Genomic DNA, 19,947 nt, shown 5'->3' on the forward strand with positions numbered 1-19,947 from the left:
AGAACGTTTGAGATGATCTAACCGTCCCTGAAAATCCTCTAACTATGCTTAACAGGAGCCTGTACGCTTCTTTGTGGGTCATCGCTATTTTGTACAGGTGAACGACCCCTGCATGCTAGGATATTAATAAACGCCCTTTGCTTTTCCATACTATTTTCCTCCGGCGTTTCCTAGGACCTTTACATGCAGACGGGAAGACTCAGGACACCTGCGGTCCTTGGTTCCTCTTCTGTGGGCTGACATCTGTTGATTCTCTGCAGCTTTCCCAGTTCCCCTAAAGCTTTGCCTGCTGAAGTCCTCCTCCCTTTGCTCCCTCACAGTAGCCAGGGCCGTCAGCTGGGATGCTGCTGCCCCGACTGCTTCCCCTGCTCTGGGTGTGTGAGTGGATAGCTGGAAACGACTTTCTTCTCCCTAGAAGCTGGAGAGACATGGAGCATACAGATGGGATATGCGAGCTGAAATTGCAGTCCAGCCTCGTAACAGTGCAGGAGGGTCTGTGTGTCCTTGTGCCCTGTACGTTCTTTGAGCCATCCTTGAAACCAAGTTCCGACACTGTCTTTGGTCACTGGTTCCGTGCAGGAGCAGATACAGACACTGATTTACCAGTGGCTACAAACAACCCAAATAAACCGGTGCAGAAGACTCAGAGCCAGTTCCACCTCTTTGGGGACCCAAGTACCAACGACTGCTCGCTGGACATCAGAGATGCACAGAGGAGTGACAGCGGTTCTTACTTCTTCAGAATGGAAAAAGGGAGTGTAAAATGGAATTACTGCAAGAATGAGCTCTCTGTGGATGTGACAGGTAAAGTACTGGCTCCGCATTGGCCACAGAGGAAGCTCATGGGTGACACAAAGCAGGGCTTGGATCCCAGCCTGAGAGTCACTGGGGACAAAGCAGGGAAATGGAGGAGTTGGATCAGAACCTGGGCTTCTCAATGGCTGCACTTCACCCCCATCCTGATCCTGCATGTCTTTCTCTTCTCACCAGCCCTCACTCACACCCCCAACATCGAAATCCCACAGACGTTGGAACTTGGCCATCCTAGTAAAGTGACATGCTCTGTGCCTTGGGCCTGTGAGCGGGGAACACCTCCCATCTTCTCCTGGATGTCAGCTGCCATCACATCCCTGGGCCCCAGGACCACCTTTTCCTCCATGCTGACCCTCACACCCAGGCTCCAGGACCATGGCACCAACCTCATCTGTCAAGTGACCTTCCCGGGAGCTAATGTGACTGTTCAAAAGACTGTCCAGATCAATGTCACCTGTGAGTTCAACCCAGGGCTGGGATCCATGGTGGCTGTGTCCTGGATCATAGTTGGTCTGGGGACTGAGGACCCATGTCTCTCACATCTTCTGTGCTTTCTGGATAGTTGTGGGGAATGGTACTGAAACCTAAGATGTTAACATTTTTGTTTTGTTTTGCTTTTTGTTTTTCCAAGACACTCCACAGAACTCCACAACCCATGTCTCTGGAGGAGCTGGCCCAGGTAGGGGGAGTCATCTTGGGTTGGAGGAACAGGATCTCTAAAGCTCAGAGCAGGGTCCATCCCTTCTTACCCTGAACACAAAGACCACCTTCTTGGAAAACTAGTGACTCTCCTCACCCACAGTGCATTCAAGTACCATTCAAGAGCACCTGTCCTCGCCTATTCCTCAACCCTTTGGGCTTCTGGGCACTCCAGGGCCATTACAGGGACAGGCCAGCACTCACAAAATAGAATCACACACTCCAGACACTTTTAGTCCACAAGTGGATCTGCCAGAAACCTCAGCACTTGAGTCTGTCAAGAACTTTGATCTTCATGTATGTGCAAAAGACAGAGCCATATGAGCAAACATTCAGAGCACACACAGAGGTTCAGTCCCCTTCTCAGGACAGACCTGTGACTACACACAGTACCAAGCTTTTGTTTGTCCACTTGTGGCCTGACAGGACTCAGGATATCAGTAGCTTAACAGCTCTTGTTCTCCGGGACTCTTGTCCACACTGGTTGGATCCAGTCCTGTGGACATTTTGTACTATTGGGCAGCAATTCCACTGCTGTCATTCTGCTAAAAGCAATGTGTAGTGAATAGTTTTCCATCTACTTCCACAAGTGTGTGTCTCTCTGTCTGTCAGTGTGTCTGTCTTTCTGTCTATATGTCTGAATTACTAATTCCCAAATGCAAATTGCAGCTGGATCTGGTGTCTTTCTGATATAGAGAATGATAACCAAGTGTTACTTCATGGCTGCTGGACAGTGGGACATTCCCAACAGGGACCTAGGAGAGTGTGTACTTCCACCGAGGCAGGTGGAGCAAAACCTTTTTTGTTTTGTTTTGATTTTTGTTCCTACAGACTGATCCTAGGATGAGCATTGACCCACACCCTGTCCCTGGGAATCTTTTGGATATTTATCAATATCAGGAGAAGTTTGCTATTGCCTTGGGCTTATTTATGCACTTTTGATCAGACATAAGGACAAAGAAAATGTAGGGATGAGGGGATAGCTCAGTGAGTAAAGGGCTTGCCTTGTAGAGACCTGAGTTCAAGTCCCAAAATCCACATTTCATACAGAGACAAAGAGCGAGAGAGAGAGAGAGAGAGAGAGAGAGAGAGAGAGAGAGAGAGAGAGAGAGAGAGAGAGAGAGAGAGAGAGATGGGTATTGTGGCTGGGGAGATGAAAACAGGCTCACTGGCTTAACTAAATTGTTAGCTAGATATTAACAAATTGAGTTGCAGACCATTGAGCAACCCTGTCTCAAAAAAAAAAGATGGATACTTGACCATTTGATTCTCTTCTGTGAAATATGAGCTTAAAATTCTATGACTATTATGAGCTGGGTTGTTGAGATCTTGGTACTTGATTTTTGAGGAAGGTTCTCACTATGCTACCAGGATGACCTCAAGCTCAGAGGTATACCTGCCCTTGTCTCCCAAGGGCTGAGATTAAAGGCATTTGACTTCCTTGAGGTTTTAAACTGTAAGAGTTCTTCTCTGGAGACTGGAGAGATGACTTAGTAGTTAAGAGCATTGGCTGCTCTTGCAGAGGACCTGGGCTCAGTTCTCAGCATCTACATGGTAGTTTGTAGCTGTCTGTCACTCCAGTTCTAGGGGATCTCACTTCTTTGAACTTCAGAGGGCATCAGGCACTCAGGTGTGCACATACATATATACATACATACATACATACATACATGCAGGCAGATAAAAATTTTAAAGAGTTTTTTTTGTGTGCTTGCCATTGCTACAATACACAAACATGCCCTCTAGTTCTGTAAGTCCTTGGTATTTTCAATTGCAATTGTTGGTTTTGATTTTTGATGCAGAATCTTGCTGTGTAACCCAAGCTGGCTTTGAACCCATAGTCCTATTGCTTCATCCTTCTGAGTAGTGGGATTATAGATGGCCACCATGCCTCTGTGATAGAAGCTTAAATTATGAAAGAGAGTGATTTCATTCTGATATGTTGTTGGCAACAGGGTGAGGGAGTCAGGGAGGCTTGGGCTAATGCAGTCTCAGGTCCGGGATGCAGGGAAATTTGGAAGACCATGTCTAAGTGCTTCTGAGAAAGAGAGGACTATGTCTGGGATTATCAAGTAAATTCAGGTCCATCCACATTTCTTCAGGGAAATCAGGGCCCCTGGCAGAGGTGGTTCTGGTGGCCATGGGAGAGGCTGCTATCAAACTCCTGATTCTGGGGATCTGCTTCCTCTTCCTCAGGTGAGTGTTGCTCCTGGGACAAAGCAGAGGTGTGAGGAGGGCAGAGACACAAGACTGAATCTTAGATTACTAGTGCTGGGAGATAAGATGGGGGTCTTAAGGGTTGGGATCCAGGCAGGGAGCTCATAGGTATGGACAATTCTTCATCATGCTGGAGCTGTCAAATGTGGCAGTTGGGGGAGTGTATTAATCAGAGTTCTCTAGAGAAACAGAACTGATAGAATGTAAGTATACACACACACACACACACACACACACACTGGATTTATTAGAGTGGATTACAGGTTACAGTCTATGGTCCGACTATTCCAACAATGGCTGTCTTCTGACAGAAAGTCTAATAAGAGTCCAATATTTGTCCAGTCCACAAGGCTGGATGTCTCAGCTGGTCTTCAGTACACACTGAAATCCCAAAGACGTAGACTCTGATACCAGTGGAGGAATGGCCTTGCCAGGCAGAGTGAGAACAACCAGGCAAATATTAAAAGCTTCCTTCTTCTCTGTCTTTTATATAGGGTGCCACCAGAAGGTGTGGCCCAGATTTAAGGTAGATCTCCCCACCTCAAAAGATCTGGTGGGTCTTCCCACCCTAAATGAGTCAATCAAGAAAAATCCCCCGCAGGAGTGCCCAGCCATTTGGCTTAATTCCAGATGTAGTCAACATGACAACTAAGAGCAGCCATCACAGGAAGAAGGCTGTCTTCCACCGCTGGGTCCTGTGGTCTGGGTGTCTATCTCTCCCCCAGCCATCCTTATAGCCCATGACCGGGATTCAGGGGAGGGGGCTGCTGCACTTGGTCCCCTACATGCCCAGACTGAAGGCTCTGGTCTCCTCACTCAGCACGAAATCCCAAAGGAAGAAAGTGGAGCAGCCAGCAACCCAGGTGGATTACATAGAAACTGTCATGGATTAGTCTCTCAGGTGAGTGATATGGGATCCCAGCATTTGATGTCCTTCAGGACTCTTCCCTGTGACAGACCCAATATGACCTGGCTTAGCATGGCCACTGGTGACCTGCTACCCTCCCCTGAGCCCACATCCCTGATGGGTCCCATGATGCTCCTGGATCAGCAGCCCCATCTCTTTCCAGAGCTATCTGTGGCTCTCTACTGTCACCTGTCTCCACTCATCACCCCATGACCCATATTGACCCCCTTTATTCACCCAATCTTGATCATCCCTGAACCTAAGCTTTCCCTGGTCACTGACTCTCCCTCACCTCCTGCCTCGGTAACAGGGCCCCAGAACTTAGTAGGCCTCCAGACCTTAAGCACAACTGACTCCATGATGAGGAGTACCATTCAGACCAAAGAACTCAGCACATGGTCAGTACCACCTACCAAAATGAAAAGAAAGATCTAATCCTTCAAAGTCCATAGTTATGGAAAAGTCTCTAAATGTACTAGCTTTGCCTTTTGGCTTCTGTAATTCTGCTTCTAGCTAACTGTTCTTGTTAACCAAAGTATGTTAAACCAAAATAGTGTTTTTGTGCTTAAAAGCTCACACTGAGTAACTCTTGGTGCTACACTGGGATCCCATACACCCAGTGTAGTCTCTGGCCAGCTAATATAGATTTTCTATTGGCTTAAATCAAGCAGTCTTCTCTGGTGGATACTCACAACATTTCGGGAGATTCCACCAAGATCCCCACAGACCAGACCTTGAGACACTGGGGGTCTCAGAGCCCCCCAAAATGGGAAAGAGTGTAATTTTCAAAGAACTCCCAGGGGGTACACAACCTGAGTTCCAAGTACCCATGACCCCCTTTCATCAATCACTGCCTAGCACTTCAGATGAATCTGACATCTCCACCCCAAAATGAAACACATTAGAAAGTCGCCTTGTCTGTCACCTGCAGACGTAAGTCTAATAAAGGCACCTTCTGTGTGGACACATAGGAGAGGTCAGATGTGACTGCTGATCCAGTGTCCTGGAATCAAGTGAGACATCACTGGATTCCCACCATCCAGGGTGTTTGGTGTGTGATGGCCACCCCTGGTTGTTCTCTCTCTCCCTCTTATCCTCTGTCAGAAGAATATTGCCTAGCTGAAAGTACTGTCTCCAATCAAAAGATACAGTTGGACTATCTCTCAGATTGATGACAAAGATTCCTGAGGTTACGGGCAGAAACCAGTTCCCCAGGACCGGCCCAACACCAAGTTCCTAGAATTGTTCAACTAACCAATTCAGCTACCTCCATCCAGATTAACCAATACCCAATGACCCTGGAAACAAAAAGGAAAATTGCAGTCCATGTTGCCTGGCTTGGAGAGACAGCCATCCTGGAGCCCTGGCAGTCACCCTGGAATATGCCTCTCTTGCCTGTGAAGAAACGTGGGACCTCTGATTCACATGAGTCTGATTATTCCAGAGAAACAAGTGTACACTGTCTTAGACCTGAAAGATGTATTCTTCAGCCTCCCATTGGCAGAGGTGAGTCAACCATGTTTGCTTTTAATTGGACAAACCCAGAGGGGTGTTACAGCAGGCAACATCCTTGGACCGGGTTGCCCCAAGGATTTAAAGACACTAAATGCAGACCTCCTGCCCTTCTGTCAAAGATTTCCTGGGAAAAGAGATTATAACGGAGACATTGAGGGACTGCTGCAAGAGTTACAGACATTGGGCTAGAGAATGTCGGCCAAGAAAGCTCAACTTCATACATCAGAGACTGCCTACCCTTGCTACCAGCTGAGGGGAGGCAGTCATGCTTCAGATGGACTGCTGCCATCCTTCAGATCCCACCTCCAAAGACTAAGAGACAGGTTCCAGAGTTCCTAAGTGCAGCCGGATATTGCTGCCTCTGGATACCAGAGTTTGTGGCAATAGCAAGGCCTCTATAGACCAGCACAAAGCGGGGCACTGAACCCCTAACCTGGACTGAGACTGAACGAAAAGCATTTGAGGCTTTAAAAACATCTCTGACTTCTACTGCAGCCCTAGCACTTCCAGATGCCCACAGAACAAAAGGCATTCATTACAAAAGGGGTTTTAACCCACACTTTGGGGCCACGGAAACGTGTCCGAATGACCGGACCCTGGAACCACAGGATGGTCCACCTGTCTAAGAACTGTGGTGGCTATTGCTAGTCTAATGAAAAACCAACAAGTTAACTCAGGGTCAAGATCTTATCTCACAGCACTCTATGGGATTGAGACCCTCCTCGGAGCAATACCAGAACGACTGTCTAATGCCTGTGTGACCCAGTACCAAGCCCTACTTTTGACCCACCCTCAAGTCCAGTTTGCGAAACCTACCACCATCCATCCTGCTACCCTCCTGCCTGGTGAACACCCTCGGGTGCTCATCCAGGGCTGTCACAGGATGAAAGGCGAAACCGGGTGTGTGGGAGCTGCGGTTGTCGCTTTAACTGAAACTGGCTTGGTTTGACCCCAACCCAGGTTCCTCAGCCCAGAAAGCAGAACTGATCCATCCGACCCAGGCTTTCAGATGGAGAAAAGGAAAGTCCACACTGCACACAAAATAGTTGCTATGTTTCTGCTACTGTGTGTGTCCATGGTATGATCTATAGAGAAACAGGGTTTCTCACCACTGGGGGAAATGACATTAGAAACAAATAAAAAATCCTGGCCCTCCTTGAGGGTATCCATCTTCCCCGACAAATTGCTGTCCTCCACCACTGGGCCACTGACCTTGCTGTCCAACAAATGGCCCTAAGACCAGGGGGGCCTATTGATGTTCTGATGACATACCCCAACCCAGTGCTGCCTGAGACTCCAGGGTGGAGAAGAAATGGACTGTTCAAACCCAAAGGTTGATGGAGGACACCAGAGGGAAAGATCACTCTCCCAGAAACAACCAGCAGGACTCTGTAACTGACCTTCATCCAGCTCCTTATCTGAGATCCACAAGACAGAGCTGCTCAGTCCAAGGTTTGCCACGCCTAGCTCAGGCTGTCTCAGCCAGATTCCAGTTTTGTGCCTAAGTAAATCCAGAGAGCCCTTACCCAAGAATGATTCTGGATGAGAGACCAACACCCTGGCGAACTCTGGGAAAACTGACTTCACAGAGATCTGACCTGCCAAGGGAAGATAAAAATACTTGCTACTTTTTACAGAAACTAGCCATCTTTTCTGGGAGGGCAAATACGTTCTCCACCTGGACTAAAACTGCTCAAATAGTAGCCTTAAATTCCTCCAAGCACTGGTTCCCTGATTTGGCTTACTCCTAGCCGATGGGATCTGACAGTGGCCTGGCTTTCATAGCCAAAACCTCTCTGTTAATAGCTAAAGCTTTAGAAATAAATTGAAAACTTCATTGTGCTTTAGAACTCAGAGTCCTGGGAAAGTAGAAAAAATAAACGGGATGTTAAAAAATAAATAAAGATAATAACAAAATTCTCTTTCAAGCCCAGTGAAGAGTGGGATAGACCTCCTTCCTCTGCTTTGCTTCAGGTCTGTGGCGTCCCAGACAGAGAGGGATTTACCTCCTGAGATTATATTTGGAAGACCCCCGCCCCTGCTTCCCAGGCTCAGAGACCAGCCGTTGGCAGATCCCTCTAACCTTTTTTCTCAAGTCACAGCAGGCCTTCCGGTCCTCTAAAAAAGGATATTCCCTGGGCTATCCAAGAGACCCAGCTGACCTCTGAGTACCAGTTTCCCCTTGTTGGAGTCCGCTGATACTCTCTGGTTCAAGCAGGTAGCCAAAGAGGCACTGGAACCAATTTGGAAATGACCCTACTGGGTGATCCTCCCCATTCCTATGGCTGTAAAGGTAGCTGGCATTACATGACGGATCCACCACACCCAGGTCGAGAAAGTGGAAGCCATGGATGATGATACCGAATGGACTGTCTCTGGACTATGGACCCATTAAAATTAAGGTTTCATTGGGCCCCAGGCCCTTCCACTCCCTGCCCCTCTACCTCCTCCCAAGTCTTATACTTTGTTCTATGGGTATGAGTATAGGGTTATGGTCTGACCCCCACGGCCCTCAGGCCCACGGCCCTAGGAACTGAGAAAGACAGATACAGGAAAGGTATTAACTAGTTGACTATAGACCAGCAACTCATATTCATCTTGACCTTTGCCCACTGATGCCCACTTTAAGTATTTGGTTGTATTGAAAAAAAAACAAACAAACAAAGATATGAAGGTTTATCTTTGGAGACAGAAATACAGAGTTTACTATTCCATGCATGCCCTGAGGCTGGGCCCCTTAGTTGCCAGAAACAAGGGAGTTTCCAATTCAAAAATTGCAGTTGTAAAACTGAGGCTTCCTGAAAAATCCTTTGAAAAGATTCTGGCCTTTGGAAAACCTGGAGAACCACTCTATACCATAAGAAGGGATAAAGTTATTCATTCCCAGCCAGAAATCAGCCAGGATTGCTAGTTATGCTTAGATACTCAGCCCCCATACTACATAGGATAGGAACTAACCAGATTGTCAGCCAACTGAATGACAAAACTCACTGTGACTGGGGTAGTCCAAATTAACATTAGAAGACTTACAAGAGATGAAAACTTGTCTAATATCCTAAACCTTTGACCTAGGCACTTCCCCTTATTCTGATGCCTGCTATTCGGCCTTGTGGGTTAACTCATCTGGACAACAGCAACATAAGCAAGCCCCTGAGACTAGTTAGTGGGTGTGTACCAATGACTAAGTGTGCCTCTTCTGATGCTCTCCAATCCAAGCAGACAGGTTGACCAGGACCTAGAGGTATTAAAAGTTTCTGTTTCTGGGTTAAAGCAACAGTTAGATTCCCTTGCAGAAATGATCCTACAGAGTTGGAGAGGCTTAGACTTACTGCTCATGAGATAAAGGGAACTATAAATGGCTTTGGAAGAAACCTGTTGTTTCTATGCTAATTAATCAGGAGTAATTAGAAAAAAAAATCTTGTCATGGATGGAAAAAACTCAAAAAGAGAAGAAACAAAGATAAAAACTGAATAATTAATACCAGTCTCTGTTCTTTTGGTCCCCCTGGCTAGCTACTCTGCTACCAGCACTGGCCTGGTCTTTAATTCTCATTCTGATTGGATAAACAGTAGGGCTCTGCATCTTAAACTAAAACAGGTTGAGTTCATGATTTGACTCATTCACTAAGACCAGTGGGGAATGTAACAGGGCCCTAGACCTTGGTAGACCCTCAGACCTTAGTACAACTGACTCCTTGATGGGAGTGCCATTCAGGCCATAAAATTCAGCACATAGTATCTCCTACCAAAATGAAAAGAAACACCTAATCCATCAAAGTTCATAGCTCTGGGAAAGTCTCCAAAGGTACTAATCTTGCTTTTTGGCTACTGTAGTTCTGGTTCTGGCTAACTGTTCTTGTTAACTGAAGTATGTCAAACCAGAACAGTGTTTTTGTGCTTAAAAGGTCAGTTCTACACTGGGATCCCAAACACCCGGTGTAGCTGCCGACCAGCTAATAAAGATTTTCTATTGGCTTAAACCCATGTCTGAGAGTCTTCTCTGGTGGACACACCACAATACCCCCATGTCTCCCTAGCATTGGCCCTGGGATGTACTTGCAGATGCAACCATCACCCTCTCCCTCCACAGTCCGAGCACTTTGTGTTCTTGTCCTGGATAGAGACTGAAAAACAGGACAGCTTGCACTGGGACTTCATGGTGTCTACACCCTGAGCGCTCCCATCCTGTATGATGATTCTATCACACTGCCTGCCCCATTCTCCTGCACCAGAGACTGTGCATGTGTGGTTCCCACTCTTTAATACCCTTCCATCACTTTTTATTGGGCCTGTCTTTATTCTAACTTTCCTCAGGCTCGGCCTGTGTGTCACTTTGGGTGATGAGTGCTTGTGATGCACATAGGACTGTGTGTAGAGATGACATCAGCCACTATGTGTGGACCATATTGGTGACTAATACTGAGCTACCAGGGACTAGCATTTTTGTATGGCTGGAGATGCACCCCCATTTCTATCGGGAAGAACTAGTGATCATACCTGGAATGAACAACTAATTAGGACAAATCAGGGGATGATGTGAGTTCATAGAAACCATGCAGGAGAGGGGCAGGTGACTCTGGGGACAGTCTCTTGGTCTAAAGGCATCAGGGGTGATGTGAGGAGTAAGGAGGTCTGGTGCATTTCCTAGAGGGGAGCGTCCCATAGCGAGAGACAGTGCAATGGCTCAGAGGCAGAGACAGCAGGTCATGTGGGGACCTGTATTTGGTGCATCACGTCACCCACAGAAAGAGGTGGGTGACGTGATGCACCAAACACAGGTACTAAACAAGAGGCCTTCAGGGTGAGGCAAGAATGCATAGCCCTTGAGGAGAACAAAGCTATGTGGATTTTCACTTTAACTGGATTCCATCGCTGCCCTGCTGAGAACAGGACAAGGCAGATGGAGAGCTGCCAAAGGAACGGCTTTTCATCACTGTGACAAAAGACCCGAGGCAAATGGGTCTGAATCATGGTTTGAGTCCACACCACTATTTGGCTCTGCTGCTATTGGCCAACAATGACAGAGTACATCATGGGGCAAATGTGTGCTGAAGGAAGCCTGTTTCACTTCATGGCAGCTGGGAGGCAAGGGAGAATGGGGCGAGGGAAGGTGCCAAGATCCCATAACCACTTCAGACACACAGCTCCAATTTCCTGTCTGCTACCAGGCTCTGCCTCCTCCACAGTCCAGCACACCCCTGTAGCAGCTGATGATCTTAAACACGAGTCTGGGTAGAGGACATTCCACACTCAGACTGTACTTGAGGATGCTACTGTATCCTAGAGGAGGGGATGGCTGCTTGAATCAGGCAGGTCCTACAAGGATGAGTGTTAGATGCATGTGGAAGGTCAGGCTAAGGGCTTCTAGAGGATGTGGGTGTGGTGGGAGATTCGCTAGCTTTGCTGAGCATTTTTGCATTTTGATCCAATCCCATTTATGTATTTTAGCTAATCCTGTTCATGGGGTGGGAGTGAGTCATGTTCAAGTACATATAGTTTCACAGATCCACAGTCCAAGACCTGCCATTTATTCTCCAGTGGTATTTGTAGGAATTTAAAAAAAAAAAAAAAAGAAGTAATGGTCTATTTTCAAAATGAAAATGCCTTAAGCCAGCTTAAGTCTAGCTACAGGTGAACAAAAAGACTGGTCCCCTGCTATTAGGTTAGTCTCCCCACCCCCACCCAAACGAAAAGAGTAGAACAGAGAGTTACTAACAGCCAAGCTTGCCTATCGCCTGCAGATGTGACAAGGTCATGTACCCAATAAGCTTTCAAATAAATAGGATGGTCATGAATGGCCTGGCTTCACCACATTGTGTTGTTTTACCTACAGGCACAGTGGCTGTGCCTTAATTCACTGCTATTTCAGCCAACAATTGCTACTCCACAGTCATCAGTCTGCTTCTCTGGCAGAGACCCGGCTGCTCAGGCTGCAGCCTGGCGGGGATTCTGTTCCTACAGGCACTGACTCTGCCGGTGCCCCTAAAAGTAGTTTTAACTAAATCTCTATCATTCTACTTATAAATAAAACTCGAGACTCAAAGGCTGAGGTAAACCTTGCTAGCTCAGAGAGGTTGAGTAGCAACTAGCTAACCTTCTCTGACATCTCCCAAAGAGCCCGTCCTTCCACTCAGAAAAACAAAAAACCTACACCACTCAAAATCCCTCCGTACTAGTTCTGATGCATCTCTCTATCTCTTCCAGATGCCCTCTGATGCTCTATGATTACTTTCTGTCAACTACTTGCTAACTCAGCCTCCTGACCCAAGTTAATTTTCTTCAATTAATGCAAATGCAAACTCGAGGTTCATAACGTGATCGAACATCCCCCAACACCTTTGATTTTCCTGTGCTTGCTATTATGAAGTGAGAGCCACAGTATTGAATCTCACATTTGATGCTTTTATCCATTCTTAGCTGCTCCTGCATGCATAGGGCCCAAGACCACTCACAAGGAATGTTCTGATGGGGCAGTGGGAACCAGTGTGAGACTTAGTTGGAGAGAGGTCGGCAAAATTGGAAGAAGGGCTGTGGGTTGGGGGAGCACAGGCAGCCCTTTGGGAAGTGTAGTCAGATAAAGAATTAAGTGACGTCATTTTCGGGAAAATGAGTGGAACTGGAGATGGGTAGGCTAAGCAGAGTAAGTTCGACTAGAGACGTGCAAATGTTACACTTTCTCACACGCACGGAATGGAGGTTTCTTTACATAAACACATACCACAGACACATACCACATGAAAGCCAGTCAGAGACAGAAAAGGAAAGGACAGAGAAGATGGGAGAGGATAATGGAGATGCTTGTGAGCAAAACTGTGTGGTGTGCTAGACTGAAAGGTGACTAACCGTTCCCTTTGCAGACTGAGCACACACCAATAAATACAATTCAAAATGGAAAAGGCAGCTGCAACGGTAAAGATCCTGTCTTCTTCCTTCTCTGTGGTCTGCCAGGGCTGCTCGGTGGGTGCCTCCCCATGAGCCTCTGACATCCCAACACTGTCACACACAGCAGGTGCCTCAAACACAGATGTTTCCTCTTTCAGTTCAGCAGACCGGGAACTGAGGTTGGAGTGCCTGCTGTGAATTCACTGTCACACGGGTAGCTGTCCCTCTAGAGAGCCAGGAACTGTTTCTTACCTCTCACCTCTCCAGGTGGCGGAGGCCATTGACATGGGGCCTCCTGCCCTGTCACTCCTGCCTCTGCCTCTGAAGTCACATGAACTCTGCCTTGCATCTGCAACCAAGGGACACTTGGAACTGGAGGTGAGGAACAATGGTTGGTCCCCACGGTGCAAGACCTTTCATGGGATCACTTAGTGCTTGCCTGGCATGCACAGCACCCTGGGTTTTATCCTGAACACAGCAGAAACTGGGTGGGTGTGGTGTATCATGCCTGTCATCCTAGCATTTGGGAGGTGGAGGTAGGATGATCAGGACTTCAAGCTCATCCTTAGCTACAAAACTAGTTCAAGGTCAGCCAGAACTGCATGCAACCCTGTCCTTAAAAAAAATCTGTAAACAAGTAAAAATAGCCTGCTTTGTTTCCTTTTTAAAGCGGTAGCTTCACAATAAAGGAACAATAATTGCATTTAAAAATTCATCCAGGGAGCCTGGCTACAGTGGTGCACGCCTTTAATACCAGCACTTGGGAGGCAGAGACAGGCGAATCTGAGTTCAAAGCCAGCCTGATCTACAGAGTGAGTTCCAAGACAGCCAAGGCTACACAGGGAAACCCTGTCTTGAAAACCAAAATAATAACAATTGTTTATTATTATATTATATTATTATTATATTATATTATTTTTCGGGAATATAGACAGATATCTTTCCAAGTCCAGACATATACACAGTCAATACACACATGACAAAATGTTCAACATAACTAGTCATTTGAAATGCAAGTCAGAGCCTCAAACTGGAGACTGGGAATGCAGCTCAGTTGGAAAAGTGCTGGTCCAGCATGCACAGAGCCCTCAGTTTGGTCCCCAGAAACACATCAAACCAGCATGGTGGCTGTGATGGTTTGAATGAGAATGGCCCCCATGCCTCATAGATTTGAATGTTTGGTTACCAGGGAGTGGTAGTATCTGAAAGGAGTAGGAGGTGTGGCCTTGTTGAAGGAAGTATGTCACTGGCAGCAGGCTTTGAGGTTTTCAGAAGCCCAAGCCAGGCCCAGTGGCTCACTCTTCCTGCTGCCTGCAGATCCAGATGTAGAGATCTGGGCTCCTTCTCCATGTCTGCCTGCAAGCCACCATGCTTCCTGATGGACTAAAACTCTGATACTGTAAACAAGCCGAAATTAAATGTTTTCCTTCAAAGAGTTGCTGTGGTCATGGCGTCTCTTCACAGCAATATAATACTGACTAAGACAGTGGTCCATGCTTGTAATCCCAGCATGTGGAAGGTGGAGGCAGGAAGATCAGAAGCTCAAAGTCATGCATGACTACATAGTGAGTTCAAGGGCAGACTGAGGACCATCATGACAAGCATAAATATGTAAGTAAAAATCACCATTGTTATGTTGTTCCCAGGAAAGCAGATGGAATGGACATCATCATGTTAGGTGATGTAAGCCAGACTGAGAAGTACAAGTATGAAATGTTTTCTGCTGTTTGCAAAATAGAAAAGGCACTGCTATAGAGTTTGTAACCCCTGAGAAAAGACCATAGACTCAATCCTACTATAATTAAAAGATTTATTAGTTACTGACAGCAGGATGACAGGGCAACAATCCCTGAGCCAAATTTGAGATTGTCATGAGAAGTGGGCTGAGGGGAGGATTTTTAAAGGCAAAAACCACAAGCAAAAAGATCATCAAAATCTGTGCAAGCAATCAAAAACTGGTCTGTTCTGCCAAGTTAAACGGTTAGGGCAACTCAAAACAATCTTCGGGTGCCTTCATAAGCAGGTTACAGAAGCCAAAGAAGTATTTAGTCATATCATAACAAGAGATGGTCAAAGCTGTACGTTTCTGGGTGGGGGTCGCTGAGTCGGGGTTTCTGGGAACTTATCTCCTGGGGACTGGAGTCAGGAACAAAGGCTAGTGGGTACCAAGAAGGATGCCCAGCATAAAATGGGGTTTCTTTAGCCATCACAACACAGGACTGAAAGTAGAAGAGACAACTAGGGGTGTTGGGGGAAGGGGCTGGTGGAGTGGGACTGAGATGTGAGAGAGAGCAGTAGAGGGGCAATGGTGGTCAAGTCGCACTCTGTACATGCGCGAAAATGTCACTGTGGCCCTCAAAATGAACACATGCCAATAATAAAACCACAATCAAATACCACTTTGTGCCCGTTTCAAAAATAACTATTAATGCTGGACGGTGGTGGTGCATGCCTTTAATCCCAGCACTGGGGAGGCAGAGGCAGGCGGATCTCTGTGAGTTCAAGGCCAGCCTGGGCTACGGAGTGAGTTCCAGGAAAGGCACAAAGCTACACAGAGAAACCCTGTCTACAGAGGAGCTGGGACTCCGGGGAACTGCTGAGAATGCGACATGATGCAGGTGCTGCAGAAGGCTTCATAGCAGAACCAATGAGCATCTGATCCAGCAGCTCCACCTTCGACTGTGTGTCTTGAAGGCTGAGACCAGGTTCTTAAGGGAACTGCCATGATCTGTTGCCACATCAGTGTTAATAACTGAAGCTCATAGTGAGGAGCAACCCGGGTCACCACGACAGAGCAACATATGTCCGAGCGCACACAATGGAACATTATTCATCACGTGCTATGACAAGACCTTGACTACACTGTTGAACGAAGCCAGCAGTCAAATGGGGCAGGAATGGCATGCATTCATGCGTGAGAGGTGATTGGCAGAGTCCAAGATAAGGGAGCTAGAAAGTAACTTTGGTTTCTTGTTAACATACTTTTAAATTTTAAAAATATGCAAAGGTCTAAGCCAGATGGGGTCCCCTGCACTGAGAAGGGAAGTGGACATAAGCCCCATTCCTAACCCAGAAGCTACCTCCAACTGATAACTGCTTGCAAAGGAAAAACCAGCTTTCTCCAACTGAATCTCACTGAGATACAAACACACTTAAAGTCGGGCAACGATGCCCAGCAGTAGATGGCCAACCCCAAACCAACTCAGTGGTATTTCTGGAGGGTTTTTTGTTTTGTTTTTGTGTGTATTTTTTGTTTGTTTTTGTTTTGTTTTGTTTTGTTTTTTAACCTTACAGGTCTTTCAGTTTTTGATTTTGTTTCTATGGGTTCTCTGTGTGAGAAACAATGTTTTGTCTCTGCATGTGTATGTGTTTCTTGTGCTTTTTCTTCAGCTCTGTTTTTCTGTTTGCTTAGTCCTATTCTGGTTAACTGGTATTTATTTTATCATGTTTTATTATTGTTTTTTAGATGCCTGTCTGTTTTCTAATGAGAGAGAAAAAGAAAGAGTGTGGATTTGTGTGAGCAGGGCAGAAGGGAGGATCTGGGTGGAGTTGGGGGAGGAGAAACTGTAATCAGAATACACTGTATGAAAAAAATCTATTTTTCAATTAAAAAATATTTTATATGTATAAATGTTTTGCCCGTATGTATGAATGTGTAGCACATGTGCACAATGCCTTCAGAAGCTGGAAGAGGGAGCTGAGTCCCTAGAACTGAAGATACAGATGTATGTGAGCCACCAAGTACATTCTAGGATCGAAACCCAGATCCTCTGTAAGAGCAATACGTGTTCTTATGTGCTGATCCATCTCTTAAGACCTTCAGATTTAAAAAAAGATTTATTTTATTTTAAATTATGTGTATATGTGTGCATGTATGTGTATGGGATGTATATGTATGTGTATGGGATGTATATGTGTGTGTATGTGTATGGGATGTATATGTGTATATGTATATGGGATGGATATGTGTGTATGTGTATGGGATGTATATGTGTGTGTGTATGGGATGTATATGTGTATATGTATATGGGATGGATATGTGTGCATATATGTGTATGGGAATGCACACATGTGAGCTCAGTGCCCATGTGCTACTACTACTCTAGAGATGGTGGGACCTGGGAGAGTAGAAACGATAAATGAGGCGGACTAAAGTCTCATGCAATAGTCAATTTTATTCAGAGCTTCAGACAATTTATACTCTGAGGGTTAAGTAGAGTCACATAAGTAAAGTGTAAAATCACAAGGACAAGCCACACACAGCAGACAAGCCACACTCTGTAAAAACATGTTTTTCCATAGAGACATAAAATCAAATAACAATAGCCAGCTGTAATCAATAATCTGAAGTAAACTCACTCCTCTCTGCGACACCTGGGAGGGGCATGAAAAGCATAATCCAAGAACAATTCCATAGTCTTAAGACACTGAGTTCACAAGACTCTTGTTTTCTTGGCGTTTTCTCACAAGTGCTCATAAATCTCATCACATGACTTGTATTCTTAGACCTTATGTCAACATCCATTGAGTCCAGAAGAGGGCATTGAATCTCCTGAAGCTGGAGCTACAGGTGCTTGTGAGACACCCACCTTGGGTGCTGGGAACTGAACTCAGGTCCTCTGCAAGAGCAATAAGTGCTCTGAGTCATCTGAACCATCTCTCAAGCCCCAAGTCCTTGACTTTTTATTATTATTATTATTATTATTATTATTATTATTATTATTTGATTTTTCGAGACAGGGTTTTTCTGTGTAGCTTTGGAGCCTGTCCTAGAACTCACTCTGTAACCCAGGCTGGCCTCAAACTCACAGAGATCCACCTACCTCTGCCTCCCAAGTGCTGGGATTAAAGGCATGCGGCACCACCGCCTGGCATTATTATTATTATTATTAACTTTGCATCCCAACCAAAGCCTCCCCTCCCTCCTGTCCTCCCACTCCCTCCCCCATCTCCCTCTGTGTCCGTACCCCCCACCTCTGCCAAACCCTCCTCTGAATTCGCTCAGAAAGGAGCAGGCCTCCCATTGGCATCAGCAAAGCATGGCTTATCAAGACCAAGCACCTCCCCATGTGTTCACGCTGGGCAAGGCAATCCAGCATGAGGACTAGATTCCCAAGAGCCAGCCAAACCAGCCAAAGCACTGGGGACGGCCCTGCTCCCATTGCCAGGAGTCCCACAAATAGACCAAGCTACACAACTGTCACATGTATGCAGAGGGCCTGGGTCATGCAGGCTCCCTGGTTGTAGAAGCCGAATGCAAGGGAAAGTTCCAAGAGTCTACAAAGATGGCCCCAGCAAAGGCTCCTGGCAGCAGTGGATGCATTGCCTGAATTGGCCACCCCCTGTGATCAGAATGGCGACTACCCATCAGCAGAGAGCCTTCATCTGATTCAGAGACCCATGGCCAAACACTGGGCAGAGCTTGGGAGTCCTGCTGAGGAGAAGGAGGAGGGCTTGTAGGAGGCAGGGGGATTCAGGGACATTGGAGGAAACCCCACAGAAACAGCTAGCCCAGCTCATGGGAACTCACAGAGTCGGAGGTCCCTTTTTGAGACAAGTTCTCATTACATTACTTAGGCTGACCTTGGACTCACAATCCTCCTGCCTCAGCTTCCCAAGGGCTGGAATCTTAGGTATGTACCATCACACTTTGGAGACAACTCTCTATAAGCACAAAATTCCACCTTGGAGAGATGAAAGAAGTTATGGAGATGGCCGGTCATGAAGGCTGTTTCATGTTGTACTGGCCGGTTGTGTGTGTCAACTTGACACAAGCTGGAGTCATCAGAGGAAGGAGCCTCAGTTGAGGAAATGCCTGGATGAGATCCAGCTGTGAGGCATTTTCTCGTTTAGTGGTCAATGGGGGAGGGCCCAGCCCATGGTGAGTGGTGCCATCCCTGGGCTGTTGGTCCTGGGTTCTGTAAGAAGGTGGGCTGAGTCATGCTTTGCTCATGCCCATGGGAGGCCTGCCCCTTTCTGAATGGAGATGGAGGAGGAAAGGATGGGGAGGGGGGTAAAGGAGAGGTGGGAAGGGAACAGGAGGAGAGGAGTGAGGGTAAACTGCGATTGGGATGTAAAATAAATGAAAAACTTTAATTAATAATAATTTTTTAAAAGTTTGATTTTTTTTTTAAAAAAAAAAAAAGGTGGGCTGAGCAATCCATGGGAACTGAGCCAGTAAGTAGCACCCTCCATGGCCTCTGCATCAGCTCCTGCTTCTAGGATCATGCCCTGCCTGAGTTCCTGTCCTCAATTCCTTCAATGGTGAACCGTGGAAGTGTAAGCCAAATAAACCCTTTCCTCCCTTACTTGTTTTATGGTCCTGGTGTTCATCACAGCCATAGAAATCCTAACTAAAACATATGTGAATGTGTTTTGGGTCATCTTCTGATAAGCTTAAACAGAAAAGTTTGGTGAATGTGTAATGCAAATTGTTACCATGACAAGGTAAAGGCCTCAAATACGATGGTGTCAGCTTCTCAAAAAACAACAACAACAAAAGAAAAAACCCACCACATTCAATTTAACATGCATTTGATATAGTTTGCTCTTAGGGAATTACAGATGAAAACCAGAGTGAGACACTAATAGACACCAATTAGAATGGCTGAAAGTAATGAATTGATAAACACTTAAATGTCTTCAGTAATTCCAAATGCTAGTGTGTGTGGCACATATGGAGTTCATAAGCTCACTTAGCAGGAAGGCAAATGTGCAGTCACCTGTTTGCCAATTCACACAAACTCAGACCTGATGGAGCGTGATCACGCAACTTAATTCTAAGTATTTACCCAAGTGAAACACAGACTGACAGACCCACTGACTCCGGCTTGTTCATATTTATATCAATTTTAGCTCACAGATATCTAAACCTTAAAACAAGTTAACCATCCCTACCTGGTGACTCTGCACTA

General features: G+C 46.2%; 1 protein-coding gene across 1 annotated transcript; it reads left to right on the top strand.

Moving 5' to 3' along the window:
- Nucleotides 1–337: 337 nt before the first annotated feature.
- LOC102910669 (myeloid cell surface antigen CD33-like) lies at nucleotides 338–9,937 on the top strand. The gene is made up of 5 exons (XM_076543856.1): nucleotides 338–804; nucleotides 991–1,269; nucleotides 1,445–1,492; nucleotides 3,615–3,708; nucleotides 4,550–9,937. The coding sequence occupies exons 1-5, from the start codon at nucleotides 342–344 to the stop codon at nucleotides 4,620–4,622; spliced, it is 957 nt and encodes a 318-aa protein (XP_076399971.1). The 5' UTR covers nucleotides 338–341; the 3' UTR covers nucleotides 4,623–9,937.
- The last annotated feature ends 10,010 nt before the right edge of the window (nucleotides 9,938–19,947 follow it).

The sequence above is a fragment of the Peromyscus maniculatus genome, chromosome 1 (genome assembly GCF_049852395.1).
Source record: "Peromyscus maniculatus bairdii isolate BWxNUB_F1_BW_parent chromosome 1, HU_Pman_BW_mat_3.1, whole genome shotgun sequence".
Lineage (NCBI taxonomy): Eukaryota > Metazoa > Chordata > Mammalia > Rodentia > Cricetidae > Peromyscus > Peromyscus maniculatus.

What these genes read in the sequence shown, in the direction of transcription:
- LOC102910669 (XM_076543856.1), top strand. Translation starts at nt 342, where the DNA reads ATGCTGCTGCCCCGACTGCTTCCCCTGCTCTGGGTGTGTGAGTGGATA. An exon ending in CTCTGGAGGAGCTGGCCCAG is followed by an intron (nt 1,493 to 3,614) that starts GTAGGGGGAGTC and finishes ACATTTCTTCAG; the next exon opens with GGAAATCAGGGCCCCTGGCA. An exon ending in ATCTGCTTCCTCTTCCTCAG is followed by an intron (nt 3,709 to 4,549) that starts GTGAGTGTTGCT and finishes CTCCTCACTCAG; the next exon opens with CACGAAATCCCAAAGGAAGA.